The sequence below is a fragment of the Tetranychus urticae genome, chromosome 1, assembly GCF_039701765.1.
Source record: "Tetranychus urticae isolate SD_2017Ah chromosome 1, NJAU_TeUrti_SD_1.0, whole genome shotgun sequence".
Classification (NCBI taxonomy): domain Eukaryota; kingdom Metazoa; phylum Arthropoda; class Arachnida; order Trombidiformes; family Tetranychidae; genus Tetranychus; species Tetranychus urticae.
The window spans coordinates 30,512,727-30,529,879 of NC_142958.1; the positions used below are offsets into that span (position 1 = coordinate 30,512,727).

Here is a 17,153-nt window from a genome sequence, read left to right on the forward strand (position 1 = left end):
AAAGTTGTTTTTAGTAGATTTAATAATGAATTGGAAGAGTAAAATTCATTCAGTTCATTGGTAATTTCAAGTCTCTTTAAGCATCTTATTTATTTCTGTTTAAATAGCTTATCTATAAGGAGTGAAAATAGCGAACAAAAGGTAGGGAGTATAGCTAAATAAGTTATTCTCACTCATCAGTTACAGATCAACTTGCAGTCAAAGTGGTTATCTGATTCCGCTCCTTCTCAACTCATTTTTTTTGCAATTTATTAATTCATAATATTAAATTATCCTTTATTATCGAATTGTATTTTATTTCAATTAATAAGTGACTAATTTCTGCACAATGACAACCTCGCAACATAGTAAGAAACGTGTTTGCTATTATTATGATGGTAAGTTGTATCAGCTTTTATTACCCTCTCGTTTCCCTGTATTGCCATCTCTTTCTTTGGTCTCTCTGGTTTTTTTTCTGTTCATGTTTTTGCTTCTTATTTCTTTTTGTTTCCATTTATTCATTTAAATCTTTATTTTAACGCATTCTGCTACGCCTTTAAAATCTATCTGTGATTCTTTCTTGACTAAACCTTTGTTTTCTATTTTGAATCTTTCATTATGCCGGCTGTCATCTACATTCTGGTTCATTCATACAATTTGATTTCCTATCTGGTGTTCAGGCGATATCGGAAATTATTATTATGGTTCAGGCCACCCAATGAAACCTCACAGGATACGAATGGCCCATAATTTAGTCTTGAACTATGGATTATATCGTAAAATGGAAATCTACGTATGTTATTTATTTATTTTTACCTCTGATGTTTTCAGCGGGTAACTTATTTTCAAATTTATTCGTTTCAAATTGATTTGCTGATTATAATTTCTAAAAATCTCAATTCTAGCGACCACACAAAGCAACCCAAGAAGAGATGACAAAATATCATAGCGATGATTATATTCGATTTTTGAGAAGCATCCGACCTGATAATATGAGTGAATACAATAAACAAATGCAAAGATGTAAGTCAAATTTCCTTTATTCCAATTCAACAATGGAAATTCTATTTTTAAATTCAAAAACATACTTGAAATAAATACTCACTCGCATGAAATTTGTTTTTTATATGCTATCATATGATCAAACGCATCAACATAGAGTCAATGTAGATAAAATTAGTCACAACTCGGATCATTTCGAGCTCACCAGAATTGAATGATTTATAATCGAGATTATACTTTAAATACAAAATAACTGAATTTTTTTAATTAATTTTTAGTTAATGTTGGAGAAGATTGTCCAGTCTTTGATGGTCTATATGAATTTTGTCAATTATCAACTGGTGGATCTGTTGCTGGAGCAGTAAAGCTTAACAAACAAGCTGCTGATATTGCAGTTAATTGGTCTGGTGGTCTGCATCATGCAAAAAAATCTGAAGCTTCCGGATTTTGTTATGTAAATGACATCGTTCTAGCTATTCTAGAACTACTTAAATATCATCAAAGAGTTTTGTATATTGATATCGATATTCATCATGGAGATGGTGTAGAAGAAGCTTTCTACACAACAGATCGAGTAATGACTGCTTCTTTTCATAAATATGGAGAATATTTTCCTGGTACCGGCGATCTTAGAGATATTGGCGCTGGTAAAGGAAAATATTATGCTGTCAATTTCCCGCTTCGTGATGGTATTGATGATGATGCATATGAAAGTATATTTCAACCTCTTATTTCCAAGGTAAATAATTTTTACAGATATTATAAATTATAAACTAATTCCATCAAATAAGTTTGATTAAATGACTCACTGATTAATTGTATTTCATATATGTGGTATTCTTCTTAGGTTATGGAAATGTATCAACCAAGTGCTGTTGTTTTACAATGTGGTGCAGATTCATTATCTGGAGATAGGCTTGGTTGTTTCAATTTAACATTGAAAGGGCATGGAAAATGTGTCGAATTTGTTAAAAAGTACAATTTACCATTACTTCTTGTTGGTGGTGGTGGGTATACAATTCGTAATGTTGCTAGATGTTGGACTCATGAAACTGCCGTCGCTCTTAACTGCGAAATACCAAATGGTATGTTTTTTTCTATTCACTTTTATTAAGAAAGTAGTTTTACAAGTCTCGTTGATTGCGAAATTCTAATAATTTTCTCACATTACTTCTCAGAACTTCCATACAATGATTACTTTGAGTATTTTGGGCCTGATTTTAAACTTCATATTAGTCCATCAAATATGGCTAATCAAAATTCACCTGAGTATCTTGAAAAAATCAAGTAAGTGTTTAGTTTAATAACAAGTAAAATCTTTAATTTGAATAATATTTAATCTAATATATTTCTTTCTTTTTCTCAACTCAATAAGGACTCGTCTTTATGAAAATCTCCGTATGTTACCACATGCTCCTGGAGTACAACAAACAGTAATACCAGAAGATGCAATAAATGATGATAGCGAAGATGAAGATAAACAAGATCCTGATGAAAGAATAAGCATTAGAGCATCTGAAAAACGTATTGCTAAAGATGAAGAATTTTCAGATTCAGAAGATGAAGGAGATGGTAGAAGAGATGTTCGCTCCCATAAACCAAGTAAACCAAAAAGAGCAAAGGTCGACGCTGTTGCTGGCAAAAAACCTGACGATGAAAAAACGGCTGAATCATCCGAAGAGACTAAAACGGAAGAAGAAGTTAAAGAATCGAGTTTAAATACAACTTCTCAATCTTCTGAACCAAGTAAAGATAGCGATTCAAGTAAAGATCAAGTAAAAGAGACACCAATGGATCAATCTGATTCAGGAGATAATGTGACTGATAATAGTACTACAAAAGAGTCATCCAGCGAATCAAAAGCTGAAGTACGGAAATCGTGAATTTAAATACTCATCTGGACTATTTTAACTATAAAATCTCAACCATCATAATTATATACATATTTATTATTTGGATCACATTAAAGCATAGAAATTGCTTAAATAACCAGATTTTTCAAGATCAATCAAAAAAACATACAACAAGCAAACGATGGATTGATTACAACTTGATTTATATTTATCATTGATTTATACTCTAAATCTAGTAGAGCTATGTCACATTTTTGTATCAAATTCGATTCATTTTGACTTGCATTTATAGAATTTCATGAATAATTCCATTATTTGTTGATCATCTTGTGCATTATACTTCAAGAATCTATTTTTTTTGTATACTGCTCACTCACCTTTCACCATCATAAGAATGCAGCCATTTTCCATCATTAAATTAAAAATTAGTTGAACCATCAATTGACCATCTTAATTCAGTTTTTATTAAACAATTTGAATAAGTTGTTGTTTTGGGTGGATTTCATTTGGGCAGAAATCTATAGTCAATACCAATTTCGGGGTTATAAACGCTGAAGCAATAAAAATAATACCGAATGAATTATATTTCTAAAATCCCGCAGGATAATTAGATTGCTAAATTAATTATAAATCATGCTTATTTAGACAAAATTTTGGGAACCGGTCTTAATCTCTTTATAGCTGTATTAATTTATGAAGGAAGATAATGAACGTTTTAATATTCTTGGACCATATATTCTAGTTAACAACATGATCTATTAACTTTTTAACTGGTCAGTTAACTTTCTAAGAAAATGTATTTACGTTAATCAATGTGATTATTTAAATAATTTATTTCTGAGCAAAAAGCTTTTCTGGTAGCAGTGAGAATAACCAACAAAAGGTAGTGAGTTTAGCTGAATAAGTTATTCTCACTCATCATTTACAGATCAAGTTGTGCAGTCAAAGTGGTAATCTGATTCCGCTCCTTCTCAACTCATTTATTGCAATTTATTAATTCATAATATTTAAATTATCCTTTATTATCGAATTGTGTTTTATTTCAATTAATAAGTGACTAATTTCTGCACAATGACAACCTCGCAACATAGTAAGAAACGTGTTTGCTATTATTATGATGGTAAGTTGTATCAGCTTTTATTACCCTCTCGTTTCCCTGTATTGCCATCTCTTTCTTTGGTCTCTCTGGTTTTTTTCTGTTCATTCTTTATTTTTGATTCATATTTCTTTTATTTCCATTTATTCATTTAAATCTTTATCTCACATATTCTTCTATTTCATTTGACAATCTATTTGTTATCTTTTCATTATAAAATTATCTTTTCCACTCTTGCTAATATTTTATGTTTTTAATCTTTCATTTTGCCGGCTGTCATCTGGATGCTGGTCCATTCATGCAATATGATTTTATATCTGATGTTTAGGGGATATTGGAAATTATTATTATGGCCAAGGCCACCCAATGAAACCTCACAGGATACGAATGGCCCATAATTTAGTCTTGAACTATGGATTATATCGTAAAATGGAAATCTACGTATGTTTTATGTTATTTTTACCTCTGTTTTCAGCGGGTAACTTATTTTAAATTCATTTCGAGTTTATTTGCTCATAATTTCTAAAAATCTCAATTCTAGCGACCACACAAAGCAACCCAAGAAGAGATGACAAAATATCATAGCGATGATTATATTCGATTTTTAAGAAGCATCAGACCTGATAATATGAGTGAATACAACAAACAAATGCAAAGATGTAAGTCACTTGTCTACGATTCAAAATTTACATTCAAATACCCAAACATAGTCATAAAAAAATTGAATTTTTCAACTATAGTGCTGAGTTGACAAACTGACTCACATGGTTGAATGAAGAATGCAATGATGCTTTGATTATACCGTTGTAAATCAAACCTAATTAAGGCAGATCATTCTTCTTCGTTAAGTTTTAAATATTCTCCATTCATTTTTAAGATACAAATAACTTAATTTTAATTAATTTTCAGTTAATGTTGGAGAAGATTGTCCAGTTTTTGACGGTCTATATGAATTTTGTCAATTGTCAACTGGTGGATCTGTTGCTGGTGCAGTAAAGCTTAACAAACAAGCTGCTGATATTGCAGTTAATTGGTCTGGTGGTCTGCATCATGCAAAAAAATCTGAAGCTTCCGGATTTTGTTATGTAAATGACATCGTTCTAGCTATTCTAGAACTACTTAAATATCATCAAAGAGTTTTGTATATTGATATCGATATTCATCATGGAGATGGTGTAGAAGAAGCTTTCTACACGACAGATCGAGTAATGACTGCTTCTTTTCATAAATATGGAGAATATTTTCCCGGTACCGGCGATCTTAGAGATATTGGCGCTGGTAAAGGAAAATATTATGCTGTCAATTTCCCGCTTCGTGATGGTATTGATGATGATGCATACGAAAGTATATTTCAACCTCTCATTTCCAAGGTAAATAATCTTTACAGATATTATAAATTATAAACTAATTCCATCAAATAAGTTTGACTCATTGATTAATTGTATTTCATGTATGTGGTATTCTTCTTAGGTTATGGAAATGTATCAACCAAGTGCTGTTGTTTTACAATGTGGTGCAGATTCATTATCTGGAGATAGGCTTGGTTGTTTCAATTTAACATTGAAAGGGCATGGAAAATGTGTTGAATTTGTTAAAAAGTACAATTTACCATTACTTCTTGTTGGTGGTGGTGGGTATACAATTCGTAATGTTGCTAGATGTTGGACTCATGAAACTGCCGTCGCTCTTAACTGCGAAATACCAAATGGTATGTTTTTTTATTATCTTTTGATTACTAGATGTTTCTTTTATTAACTTTTTATAATATTTTTTATTATTTTCTCACATTACTTCTCAGAACTTCCATACAATGATTACTTTGAGTATTTTGGACCTGATTTTAAACTTCATATTAGTCCATCAAATATGGCTAATCAAAATTCACCTGAGTATCTTGAAAAAATCAAGTAAGTGTTTAGTTTAATAACAAGTAAAATCTTTAATTTGAATAATATTTAATCTGATTAATTTATTTCTTTTTCTCCACGCAATAAGGACTCGTCTTTATGAAAATCTCCGTATGTTACCACATGCTCCTGGAGTTCAACAAACAGTAATACCAGAAGATGCAATAAATGATGATAGCGAAGATGAAGATAAACAAGATCCTGATGAAAGAATAAGCATTAGAGCATCTGAAAAACGTATTGCTAAAGATGAAGAATTTTCAGATTCAGAAGATGAAGGAGATGGTAGAAGAGATGTTCGCTCCCATAAACCAAGTAAACCAAAAAGAGCAAAGGTCGACGCTGTTGCTGGCAAAAAACCTGACGATGAAAAAACGGCTGAATCATCCGAAGAGACTAAAACGGAAGAAGAAGTTAAAGAATCGAGTTTAAATACAACTTCTCAATCTTCTGAACCAAGTAAAGATAGCGATTCAAGTAAAGATCAAGTAAAAGAGACACCAATGGATCAATCTGATTCAGGAGATAATGTGACTGATAATAGTACTACAAAAGAGTCATCCAGCGAATCAAAAGCTGAAGTACGGAAATCGTGAATTTAAATACTCATCTGGACTATTTTAACTATAAAATCTCAACCATCATAATTATATACATATTTATTATTTGGATCACATTAAAGCATAGAAATTGCTTAAATAACCAGATTTTTCAAGATCAATCAAAAAAACATACAACAAGCAAACGATGGATTGATTACAACTTGATTTATATTTATCATTGATTTATACTCTAAATCTAGTAGAGTTATGTCACAATTTTGTATTAATTAGGTTCTGCTCACAAATTGTTGATCATCATTAAGTTCATCTCATATCAAGAAACCATTTTGTTTTTCACTCTACTCTATTCATTCTTCATTATTAATAATCAAATCGTGTCGGTCATTTACAATAGTTATTAATTGAAATACATTTTTTATTTTTCTATAAATATCAAAATAATCCCAACAATTTAATGTTTGAAATTAAAAATTACAATCAATTTCATTTAAATAATAATGGTGAAAGGATGCGCTTTTGCAGCTTATAATAATTGCAATCAAAAGTCAGTTGATAGGCCATTTTGAAGGGCACAAAATGTTTTGAACTTGTCACAATATAATAATAATTATAATAATAATAGTTAATAGCAAAGAAATGTTACAATGACAATTAAAATCACAAATTAATGAAAACATTTCACTTAATTTTGTTCAGATTCACAGTTGAGCTTTTTCAACATGTTAAACACCACTTTATATCAATATTACTATCAACTCTATATCCATTCAAATCAAGTGAGAATCAGAAATATCGATAGAGTTTAACTTTTGCAAAATATTTTTCCGTAATAACAATAAAATCTGATTGCAAAGTGGACTACACTTGGATGAAAAATAAACGGAATTTAATTGTTAATTTGATTACTGACAAATTGAAATACGAAATTACCTAAACACTATTGACATGATTGTATCTATTTTGCGTATTAATGTGTTCAATTTTTGCCTTCTTTTTTTATCTAAATTTGTTTTACTAACTAGACTAATTTAAATTATTTTATGTTGATTTAAACTGATTCTCACACAAAATCACAGTCGGTTGACTAGGTTTATTGAGAAGTGAAACATTCTCAGGACAATTATTAGATTCATCGGCATCATTACTATTGTTAATCCAATGATGATTTGAACCATTGTGAAGATGATTATTTGGTTTATAACAACTAATTTGTTGTTGATGTTGATGATGGTGATTGGGATGATTGTTATGATGAAGATCATTTGGATGAGAATTTTGTTGATTATGTTGATACAGTTTATGATTATCATGAAAATGCGATTTAATATTATCACTAATAAGGCTTGATGTTAATGGATCAATTTCAGTTGCCATTGCTGAACAGTCTCCATCAAAACCATTGATTGTCCCAGTTGTGGCCGTAATTTCACCTGATTTAGCCTCCAATTGTTTTAACGAGCGATTTGCACGACGACGTTGAATACTCACAATTGGAATCATAATTAAAGCTCCAATAAATGGAGGTAAACCACCCAATAGAAAGGCATAAAAGTAATCGCCATTTAAATCATATAAATAACCTAAAACCAGGAAATAAGGAAAAATAATAAGCAAGAAAAATTAATCAATTGATAACAATTAAAGCTATTCAACAGTAAATCAAGGTTAACCATAATTTCTGGTTCAATTGTCATTTTACATTCATTGACTATTCAACATTGGTCAACAAATGTTTCAGCTTAATTATTGATTACAATCTTTCAGTAATTAACAGCAATTGATTCAAGCCTTATTAGATAATTTGTAATCTTTTCAAATGAACGTTTGTCTTGAAATTAAACTGTAATTATAAAATCAATTTAACCAGTTTTTGTAAATCTTAAGTACAATTTATTATTCAATCAACTTGTCTATCAATCACTATTTGATCAAAGATTAATCGTAATTGTTGAATAATCATTTTCACCCAACTCTGAGATTGACCAAAATATTGACTTACATTTTGAGCAAACTCATGGCAAAAAATGAAGGACACAAAATGGAAACATTTAGACGTTAATTTGTAATTAATTGCCATTAATCACCAAACAATATCGGTAAAGTTGAAATTTTATGATTAAAATGTAATACAAATGTAATATTTGAGCTTCAAAATGCGTAATTAAACATTAATACGACTTTTCTCGTTGATTATTAGGCTTGTGATATTTGCGTGCTCATCATTTGATAGCTTATTGCTTTCTCTCCCTGATTTGACTGATTATAATTAATGATTACCAAAATTAATTACATTTAACAGTTTAACATTTATATGAAAAAATATCTTCAATTCATGAAGGCCTTTGAGTTTTTTTATGCGACAAAAAAAGATGCCTTTAAAAGTAAAAGTGAAATAATGATTAATTTTGGTGAAATTATTTCGATTCATGTTGATCATGTTGATTATTTACTAAATCACGATGATCATCATGATCGTCTTCACACGATCTGATTTTTTTTGTTGAATCAAGAGGTTGTTGCAATTGGTTATCATTGAGTGGGGACTTTAATCAAATCCTTACTTTGCTCGACTATTAAAGTTGATAAAGCTTGAAGAGAAGACGAAAGAACCTAGATTATTGGTGATAATCAATCAATCGATAATTCATCCTTAATTGACTAAAATAATTGAAAGTCAGCAAAAATAATTTACCTTTTCTTCACCTTTCAAGGAAAACTTTTCACCTGATTAATACTTAAAAGTTGTTGATTTTTGGTTTATGCAGCAAACAAGTTGATCAATTGTCAAGTTGATTGTTACTTTATAGCATGTTAACACTTCACTTTGATACTTGATGTTCAATTAATGTTCATTGCAATCCACATTACACCGAGCATTTCATCAACATTTCAATGGAAATCGCAAAATTGTAAATCATAACAAATGAAACATTCTGAACATTCAAAGTCAATTGAGTACAAAATTCTGAAGGAAACAAAATAATGAAAAGCAAAGGGAAGGTCAATTATAAGGTTGACAATCAGGTAAAAGGTAAAAAATTTTCATTAATCGATGAATTGTTCATTGGACTCATGAGACGGTCAAAGGTTGTTTGCAATTGTTCATTTTCTGTAGCTGTTATCCTGTTGAGAGTCAAGTGTATGAGTTGAGTCAAGATAAAGGATGAATTATCTAATGAGGTTTAAGGCCTAAAGGCCTAATCATCTTGAATTTTGATCCTGATTTCATCTAAATGAAGTTTGTTACATAATTGTGGTTAAAAAATGATTCAAATTGTTACAAAAGACTAACAATAAAGATAATGAAAGACTTCAATTGATTATATAATAATACTGGTAATGTTGACAATATCATGTAAATGTTATCATTTTGTTTGATAGAAAAGGAAAGTTTCATTAATAATGTAATAATAACTAATTCAGTTATTAATCCAAGGAATTATTTCTAATCAATAATTGATGAAATTTAATTTGAAAAACAGAACCAGACATTAATCTAATTCTTGTTGATTGAGACTTTCCTTAATTGTCGCTACATTTACACTAACAGTTATTATTATTGTGCACCCAAAAGAGGAACCTTTTAATAGCAAATAATAACAACTATAATTAGTGGTAATTAAATAAACACTCCAATTGGGCCACGTGATTATATAAACATTATGTTCATGTATTAAGTGTGATCAAGCCGAAATCAATTTAATTAAAGTTAATATTTACAAAGCTAATTAAATGAGCTTTCACTTTCAATTTTTAATCAAACTTGATTTTGTTAACTTTATTCAATTTAATGTTTACCCTTTTAAATGGACTGTTTGTTGTTTCATTGATCAATAATTTTACTCAATGTTGATTAATCTTGTCGCTGATCAATTATAATTGTTGATTGTAAACAACTTGGACTCATTAGGATTGTTTTGCTAATCAAAGTTTAATTGGAAATTAATTGAGTTCATTTCCTGGTATTTAAGTGTTTCATTTGCATTGAAAAAAAGCAAAATGTTTTTACGTAAAGTCAGTGAGTGAGTCTAGGGTTTAGACAATTTTTGATGGGCAAACATGTCGACTCTAGGTTGAGCTTTACTCTTGTTTTGGGTCAAATTTTGCAGAGTTTTTGGTTCAATCTTTTTATGCTTTTTAATTGTTAACTGTTGGAGGCAATTTGTTGATTGATAATCGGATAATTTACAGGGATTCTTGAGAGGATATTAAACTTAATTGTTTGTAGCTTTGACCAAAGTCCGTGATCATTTAAGACATGTAAGATTAGATTTTGAGTTTGACAATTTAACTGAAGAACCTTTCACTTTCTTTTCCAACCATTCTTCACGTTGTTAATCATAATCAATTAATCTTAATCCTCTTAATATTTAATCAACTCATTACTTGTGATTATCATCATCAACTGCATGATTGGGAGGAGAGAAAGGTAATTAATTGAATATTGAAAAGGAATGAAAAGGAAAGAGTTAATTTGCTCTGAAGAATCCGTTTCTCTTCTGACAATGTCTTCATTACACTTACACTTTGTGATTTATCGTTATTGAAGTGGCCTTACCTTGTCAGCTACTCTAACAATTTTGTAATCAACAAATAATCCGTCAATTACACTGATTAGTTAATTAGAGTCAACTTGTTTGAATAAAGTTGTACCTCAAGTGTTAACGGTATTTTTCCTTGGCTACTAAATACTCAACAAGAGTTAACACAAAATGTAAATGTTGATACAACATGAAACGATTTGTTAATTGCAAATGCTTAACCCATTTTTAGCGCAAAAAAAATAATGCAATAATGTCAATCAAACTCTGTTAATTGTGAAATGATTGCGATAAACAAAGATATATTTATCAACATATCACATGTTTCCACTTTGAGTATTCAAGAGTGATTAAGTTTAAGCTTGAAACTGAAAATGAGCTTCATGTTGGCCAATTGATTGTAAATTTGTTTAATTGGTTAAGCTTGATTTAAAAGTTGACTATTTGAAAGATGAGTTTACCTGCTAATGGAGGACCAAGCATGAAGGGTATTGAACTGAGTCCAAGCACAAAACCGATTGCTTGTGAGGCACCTTCCTTACCGACCAATGAATATGCAACCGGACCCATTAAGGATACAAAGCAACCATCAAAGAGACCAAAAATGGCACACAAAATTAACAGTAAAACATAACTTTTGGCAATGGTGAACAACATTGTTGACCCACCAATGGCCAGCAGGGCAATCTGTTGAAGTACAACTGGATTAACTGATTGAATATCTGATATTTGGCCAAACACAAGTCGACCAATTCCTGAAGTAGCACCAATACAAGTAACTAAGAGTTCACCATTAGAACCGGGCAGAATGTCAGAAGCGTGTTTAACCAAATGAAAGTGGGGAACAAAGTAGCCAACCAGTGCTATTGGCACTGAAATTACCCATAAAAGGTACAATGGATTCCGCCAAATGGTATAATTGATTAGATTTTGTTTCCTGTTGGCAGTTGATGAAGGTGAATTTGATGATATTTTGGTGCCAACAGTTGAATGTGTTTTCTTGGAGTGATGATTGTTATTGTTATTGGTTGTGGTTGGAAATTGTTCTGAATCTTTGATTCGATATTCGGTAGATGTGCTTGAATGATTGGTAAATTCATGTTTCTCTTTAAAAGTGAGTGCACAAATCATTAACACTGATATTAATAAGCTAAAGAGGCGAAGAGCGAAAAACAATGAGAATCGATTGATTAACATCTTTAGACAAATGGGCAGGATCATTGTGAAAACGGAGGAACCAGCGGTTACAATGCCATTGACCAAACCAAGGTTGGAAGTAAAATAGTGACCCAAGATGACCAGTGAAGGTGCATAACAAAGGGAAACACCAAAGCCAAGTAAAAGACCATAAGTAATGTAAAGCTCGTAAATGGATGAGGAAAAGGACGAAGTAAACATTCCCAGAGTAGCAAGGAAGCCACCAATAAATGTGGTTGATCGGATTCCAAATTTATCAGTGATAATGGATGATAAAGCTGAACATGAAAATGTTGTTCCTATCAATATTGAACCCACCAAAGCTGAAATAAGAAGAGAGAGAGAGAGAAAGATATTAATTATTGAGTGATTGGTTTTGAATAAAAATTTTGCCATTGAAATATTTTTAGTTTCAATTGTGAGTGAAAAAAAGGTTCAATGTTACTTTCATTGAGAGTTTTATTGGTTCATCAAAGTGTTGAATTGAGCTGATATTACGTCAATTGGTGCTGTTTATTTGGTCAAATGTTTATCTCCATTTTCTGGGAATCTCAATGAATCAATTAGAAACTTTTATTCACCCAAAACAGTGAATCAAATGACAAGGTTATCATGGTTGTTGGTTATAACAAAATGATAACTTTGTTTTTCAGTTTCACTTTTTGGTTTGCATGAGTAACTGTATTAACTCTTCTGTTGATGTTGAATGTGAACAAATGAACAAAATGGATATTTTGATGGACATTTCAAGGTTAATTTTGTAAAGTAAAACCATTTTTCAAATAATCAGGTAACAATAGCAATTTTGATTTGTTATTATTGATTTGAACTCAAAGCGTAATGTCACCAGTGGCAAAACAAATCAATGTAAAACCCTTATTGAAGCAACAACCAAATGAACCCAAATTTTAATTAAAGACTCTCTGGTTTGTTTTGTTTTCTGGTGTTGGGTTAACTTGCCACTTTTGCTGTTGTTACAATTAACTGATTAGCTTGTTTCATATTTGCTCATGTTATCATGAGAATCCATAAAAATTGAAATAAACAAAAAGTGTAAGTAATTTCAACAGTAAACAGATAAATTGGATTGTCAATCTATTTTTGGCTCATCAACATTTTTACATTGTGACCATGATTTGTGATTAATTGAACTCATTTAGCCAACCTTAAGTTTATTATTAAACTGTAATAACTGTTAACTGCAAGTTTTATAAACAAGGAAAATAGTTGCTACGATTTTACAACCTGATCTTTGAATAATAATCATTGCTATCATCGCTTTTCATCATCATTATAACCAAGATCATTGCCATTGAGTATCAAGGCAATTGGTTAATTGCCAGGTAGAGAAACAAAAGTGAACACATCAACAGATGAAAGGTTAAATAGTTTGTCAATTGTAGTGATCATTTAATCGCCATTAAATTTACTATTTCGACAATTAATTGATTGTCGATAAAATTAGACGTTTGCTTTAACATGGAAATTTTTACTTCTCATTTTTGCTGCATTTCTCAAGTCAAATGATTGGTGTGAATGCGGATGCTTGATGATGATCAACTGCATTACTTATCATTATGGATTCAATCCAAGTAGGAAGATACATTTCTATCATTATCTACATCATCTTCATCTTGTTCATCTTCATCATTATCCTGAACAAGGACAAGATGAGAAGAGGTCAGAGCCATAGCAAGTCCTCCTACCCTAAGCAACAAGGGAATTGAGCATTATCAGTCAATTAATACTCAATGGTGATGATGATGATGATGATAGGAAGAAGGAAGAATTAGTAAATCATTTTCTTTCTTCTCGTTGCTTTTATGGACGAAAAGACGAAAAGTTAATCAACATTTTCATCAACATTATGTGTTATTATACATTTTGTGAAAGGCGATTATCCTTTTCATCTCATTGATTTACTGATCAACATTAATGTAAAGCTTAAACAAATTTAACTCAACTTTAATTCATCTTTTTGTTCATCTTTGCCAATGAACTGTTATTTATTTTTAGACTCAACTAGATGATATTGATGAGATTAAACTGGATGATGAAGATGGTGATAATAGTTGCTATTACATCTTGATCAATGGAAAATGGAAAATGTTGTTCAATCGAGAAATGCTTCTCCAAATTAACTGATTCAGTTATTTAAATTTAGTCAATTATTGATTCTAATTAATTCCAATTTAATGAAAAGTTAACAGTTTAAGCAATTATTTCAGTCTTCTTCCTAACATTAACTGATTAATATTGATGAATTGAGACATTTAATGATTTGTTTTATGCTGCTTTGAATGAAATATTATTAATAACTTGGTAACAAGTTGAATAAATATTCATTAATTCAATGATTTCTAGTGTTTAAAGTTAATGACAGAAATGAATTTAACTAAATTTAAGTTTGACCTTTTTGTTGAATATCAACAATCAATAGCTTCGAGGCCAACAATTAAAGTTGAATTACAATTTGCTGGTCGATTAATAAAATTATCATTTAATTGTCAACCATTTTTGCTGCATTGATTGTTGATTTTTTTGGTTATTTTGTTGTAAGCTAATGCAAAAGTGCTAATTTGGAGTCTGGGAAAGTGATTATGATCGTGTAATTATGATCAATCGGGATTGATTAAGTGATTGATGAGAAAGCAAATTCAGTTTCTTTTTGTGTTTTCATTGAACAAAATCAGTGTTTTTTTGCTTCTCTCATTGTTCAACTTTAGCTGGTAATTGTTGATTAACAAATGATTCAAGCTATTGCTAAGGTAATAAGTTGGAAACAGTTTCTTTCGAGTTTCTTGGCTTAAAAATAAGGTGATGATGAGGATGATGAGGATGAGGATAGGATCAGCCTTGGAAATGAAAGAGGAGAAGAAAAGTCAAGGATTTATGATTATCCTTTTCAAGGGTGCAAGAGATGATCCTAATCGTCATCATGATGACATGAGATTAACTTTCAAATGTTATCAGCGTCAATTTGGTTTGTTGTGAGAATTGAAATTTAGGAGCAAAAAAGGAAAGTAAAATATGAACAAAACCCAAAAGTGAAATTGAAAGGAAATCTTAAAAGCTATTGAAAGATGAAACCGGTAAGAACACCAGGATTAACCTGATTCTGGTCTTCAAAAAAAAGATTGAATGATTGATTGAATCAGCTTGAAGTCAATGTGATTTAACTAGCAGTGATATTAACGGTATAATCGTTAAATTGTGAAAGTAAATTTGGGTCACAAGTTGGGTTTGGTTTTAGTTATGGATATCTGTGATTGTACTTACAGGTTGAAAAGGCAGCGTCTTTGGTTCCATTTTTGAAAAATGTGAGAAGATGAACATAGAGAACTCCAAATGAATTGATAACACCGAAGATAATTCCGTTTGTTAAAAAGGAGGCAAGAATGACAAGGTATCGGTGGGTTAACAGGTTTTTGATGTGATCAGTTAAACGACCACGATGATTTGGACAATGTCCAATTGAACTGTTGTTATGCATATTTGCTTGAATACCAATAGTGCCACAATTTTTATCTAAATATTATCACACCGGTAAACAGAGGTACAGTTGAAGCAAAGTGTTGGTAATAAAATGGATAGTAAATTGTAAATCCTTAATATTGACTGGAAGGTTGAATATTATGACAACAGGTTTGATGGTAATTAAAAATTGGGTGTAAAAAAACGGTTTCCACGAGAAACAATGAGTTAGAAAATGGTATGTTTTGGTGTAAAAATGATTGAGCAAAAATAGTGGGAGGTAAAGGGTGAAGGAGGAGAGGAAGAGGAAAAGATGATGTAGATTGATAAATTAATTTGTGTGTTATTGTGTGTATTGAGTGTTTATTTTGAAACGAAAATCTCGAATAAAGTTGCTTCAGTTTAACAAGTGAAATCCAAGTTGTGAGTTTTACAATCTTGGAGTTTGATATGAAGAGTGAATTTATGGTTTTCAAAAAGACAGAGAGGGAGAGATTTATAGTGGAAGATAGAGAGAGGGAGAGAGAGTGAAAAAAGTAGTGAGAGGTGGAAAAAAGAGAAAGGGAGAGAACAAGGAAGACGGAGAAAGAAGGGAAAATGAATGATAAACGAGAGTGAAAAAAAGAGTTGAATAAAAAAGTGTATTTGGATTACCATCAGTTTATATACCTACTTAAACTCACTCAAGAAAATTGTCTCACTCTCTGGTTTCTTTTATCGTCTACATCTTCATCCTGATAATAGTTGTACTTACCCAATTTAACAATCGTCTCCTTCATCATCTTCATCGTCACCATCATCAGCTGCTTTGCACCTTATAATTGGGTCCATAATGGTTTACAAAAAGTAATCCTAAACAGTTACCTTTAGATCCATTTTGGTTTCTTTTTGGGTTTCCTAACTTGTTACATTGTAAGAGTGATAATGTTTAGTATACCAATTTTTTTGCAACACATTTATAACATTGTTTAGATAGGGAAGATGGCGATACCAGGAGACAGGGAGACAACCAGATAGAGATGAGATGGAAACATGAAAATATATGATAAAATCTGGCTTTTATGGTTCCTTAACGTAAAAAGATTAACCTTGAAAATTGAATTTGTACCTATCGATTTGTTTATCATCTTAAAAATAAGCAGTAATATTGTCCATATTCTGGCTCCCTCTGTTGATATCCAATCTAATATTAAAACCTTGTTACTAAGCAGATTTTTTTTTCACTTGTATTGCAATACATGGTAAAAGACATTACTCCTTTTAACTGATTAAATTTCATTGTGTTAATCGTTCTTATTCAAGATGATCATCCCTGGGAGTTCAACGATTTCAATTTCATTTTACCATTTTAACATCTCTTCCCATTTAAACGGTGTCTACGAAATCCTAATAAAGGCAACAAAAAATACAAATGCCAAAGATGTTTCTTTATCATCTGGTGAACCTGCTATTGACTACTACATGTGTATCGAGTCTAAAATGAATAGCAAAGGACCGAAAAATCGATAAATGATCGTTATTTAGAATCAAGACTCGAAATT

General features: G+C 30.8%; 3 protein-coding genes and 1 long non-coding RNA gene across 5 annotated transcripts; 3 read left to right on the top strand and 1 right to left on the bottom strand.

The window, feature by feature from the left end:
• The first annotated feature begins 188 nt into the window (after positions 1 to 188).
• LOC107361765 (putative histone deacetylase 1-B) lies at positions 189 to 3,275 on the top strand. The gene is made up of 7 exons (XM_089266511.1): positions 189 to 377; positions 660 to 772; positions 885 to 1,002; positions 1,260 to 1,720; positions 1,829 to 2,066; positions 2,160 to 2,268; positions 2,357 to 3,275. The coding sequence occupies exons 1-7, from the start codon at positions 329 to 331 to the stop codon at positions 2,862 to 2,864; spliced, it is 1,596 nt and encodes a 531-aa protein (XP_089122637.1). The 5' UTR covers positions 189 to 328; the 3' UTR covers positions 2,865 to 3,275.
• A 494-nt stretch (positions 3,276 to 3,769) lies between these two features.
• LOC107361286 (putative histone deacetylase 1-B) lies at positions 3,770 to 6,741 on the top strand. The gene is made up of 7 exons (XM_089265818.1): positions 3,770 to 3,954; positions 4,259 to 4,371; positions 4,472 to 4,589; positions 4,840 to 5,300; positions 5,401 to 5,638; positions 5,729 to 5,837; positions 5,926 to 6,741. Exons 1-7 carry the CDS (start codon positions 3,906 to 3,908, stop codon positions 6,431 to 6,433), a joined length of 1,596 nt encoding a protein of 531 aa, XP_089121944.1. The 5' UTR covers positions 3,770 to 3,905; the 3' UTR covers positions 6,434 to 6,741.
• A 53-nt stretch (positions 6,742 to 6,794) lies between these two features.
• LOC107361763 (monocarboxylate transporter 10) lies at positions 6,795 to 16,589 on the bottom strand. 2 transcript variants are annotated; one of them, XM_015928657.3, is made up of 4 exons: positions 16,367 to 16,589; positions 15,418 to 15,756; positions 11,403 to 12,461; positions 6,795 to 7,980 (listed from the first exon to the last, which is right to left on the bottom strand). In XM_015928657.3, the coding sequence occupies exons 2-4, from the start codon at positions 15,629 to 15,631 to the stop codon at positions 7,439 to 7,441; spliced, it is 1,815 nt and encodes a 604-aa protein (XP_015784143.1). In that variant the 5' UTR covers positions 15,632 to 15,756; positions 16,367 to 16,589; the 3' UTR covers positions 6,795 to 7,438. The 2 variants fall into 2 exon arrangements, with proteins under 2 accessions (XP_015784143.1, XP_015784142.1); XM_015928656.3 differs by lacking the exon at positions 16,367 to 16,589 and having other exon boundaries at positions 15,418 to 16,247.
• LOC149094945 (uncharacterized) lies at positions 16,388 to 16,678 on the top strand. Its single transcript, XR_016197705.1, has 2 exons — positions 16,388 to 16,524; positions 16,585 to 16,678. It is a non-coding gene; the product is annotated as an uncharacterized LOC149094945 (long non-coding RNA).
• Positions 16,679 to 17,153: the final 475 nt, after the last annotated feature.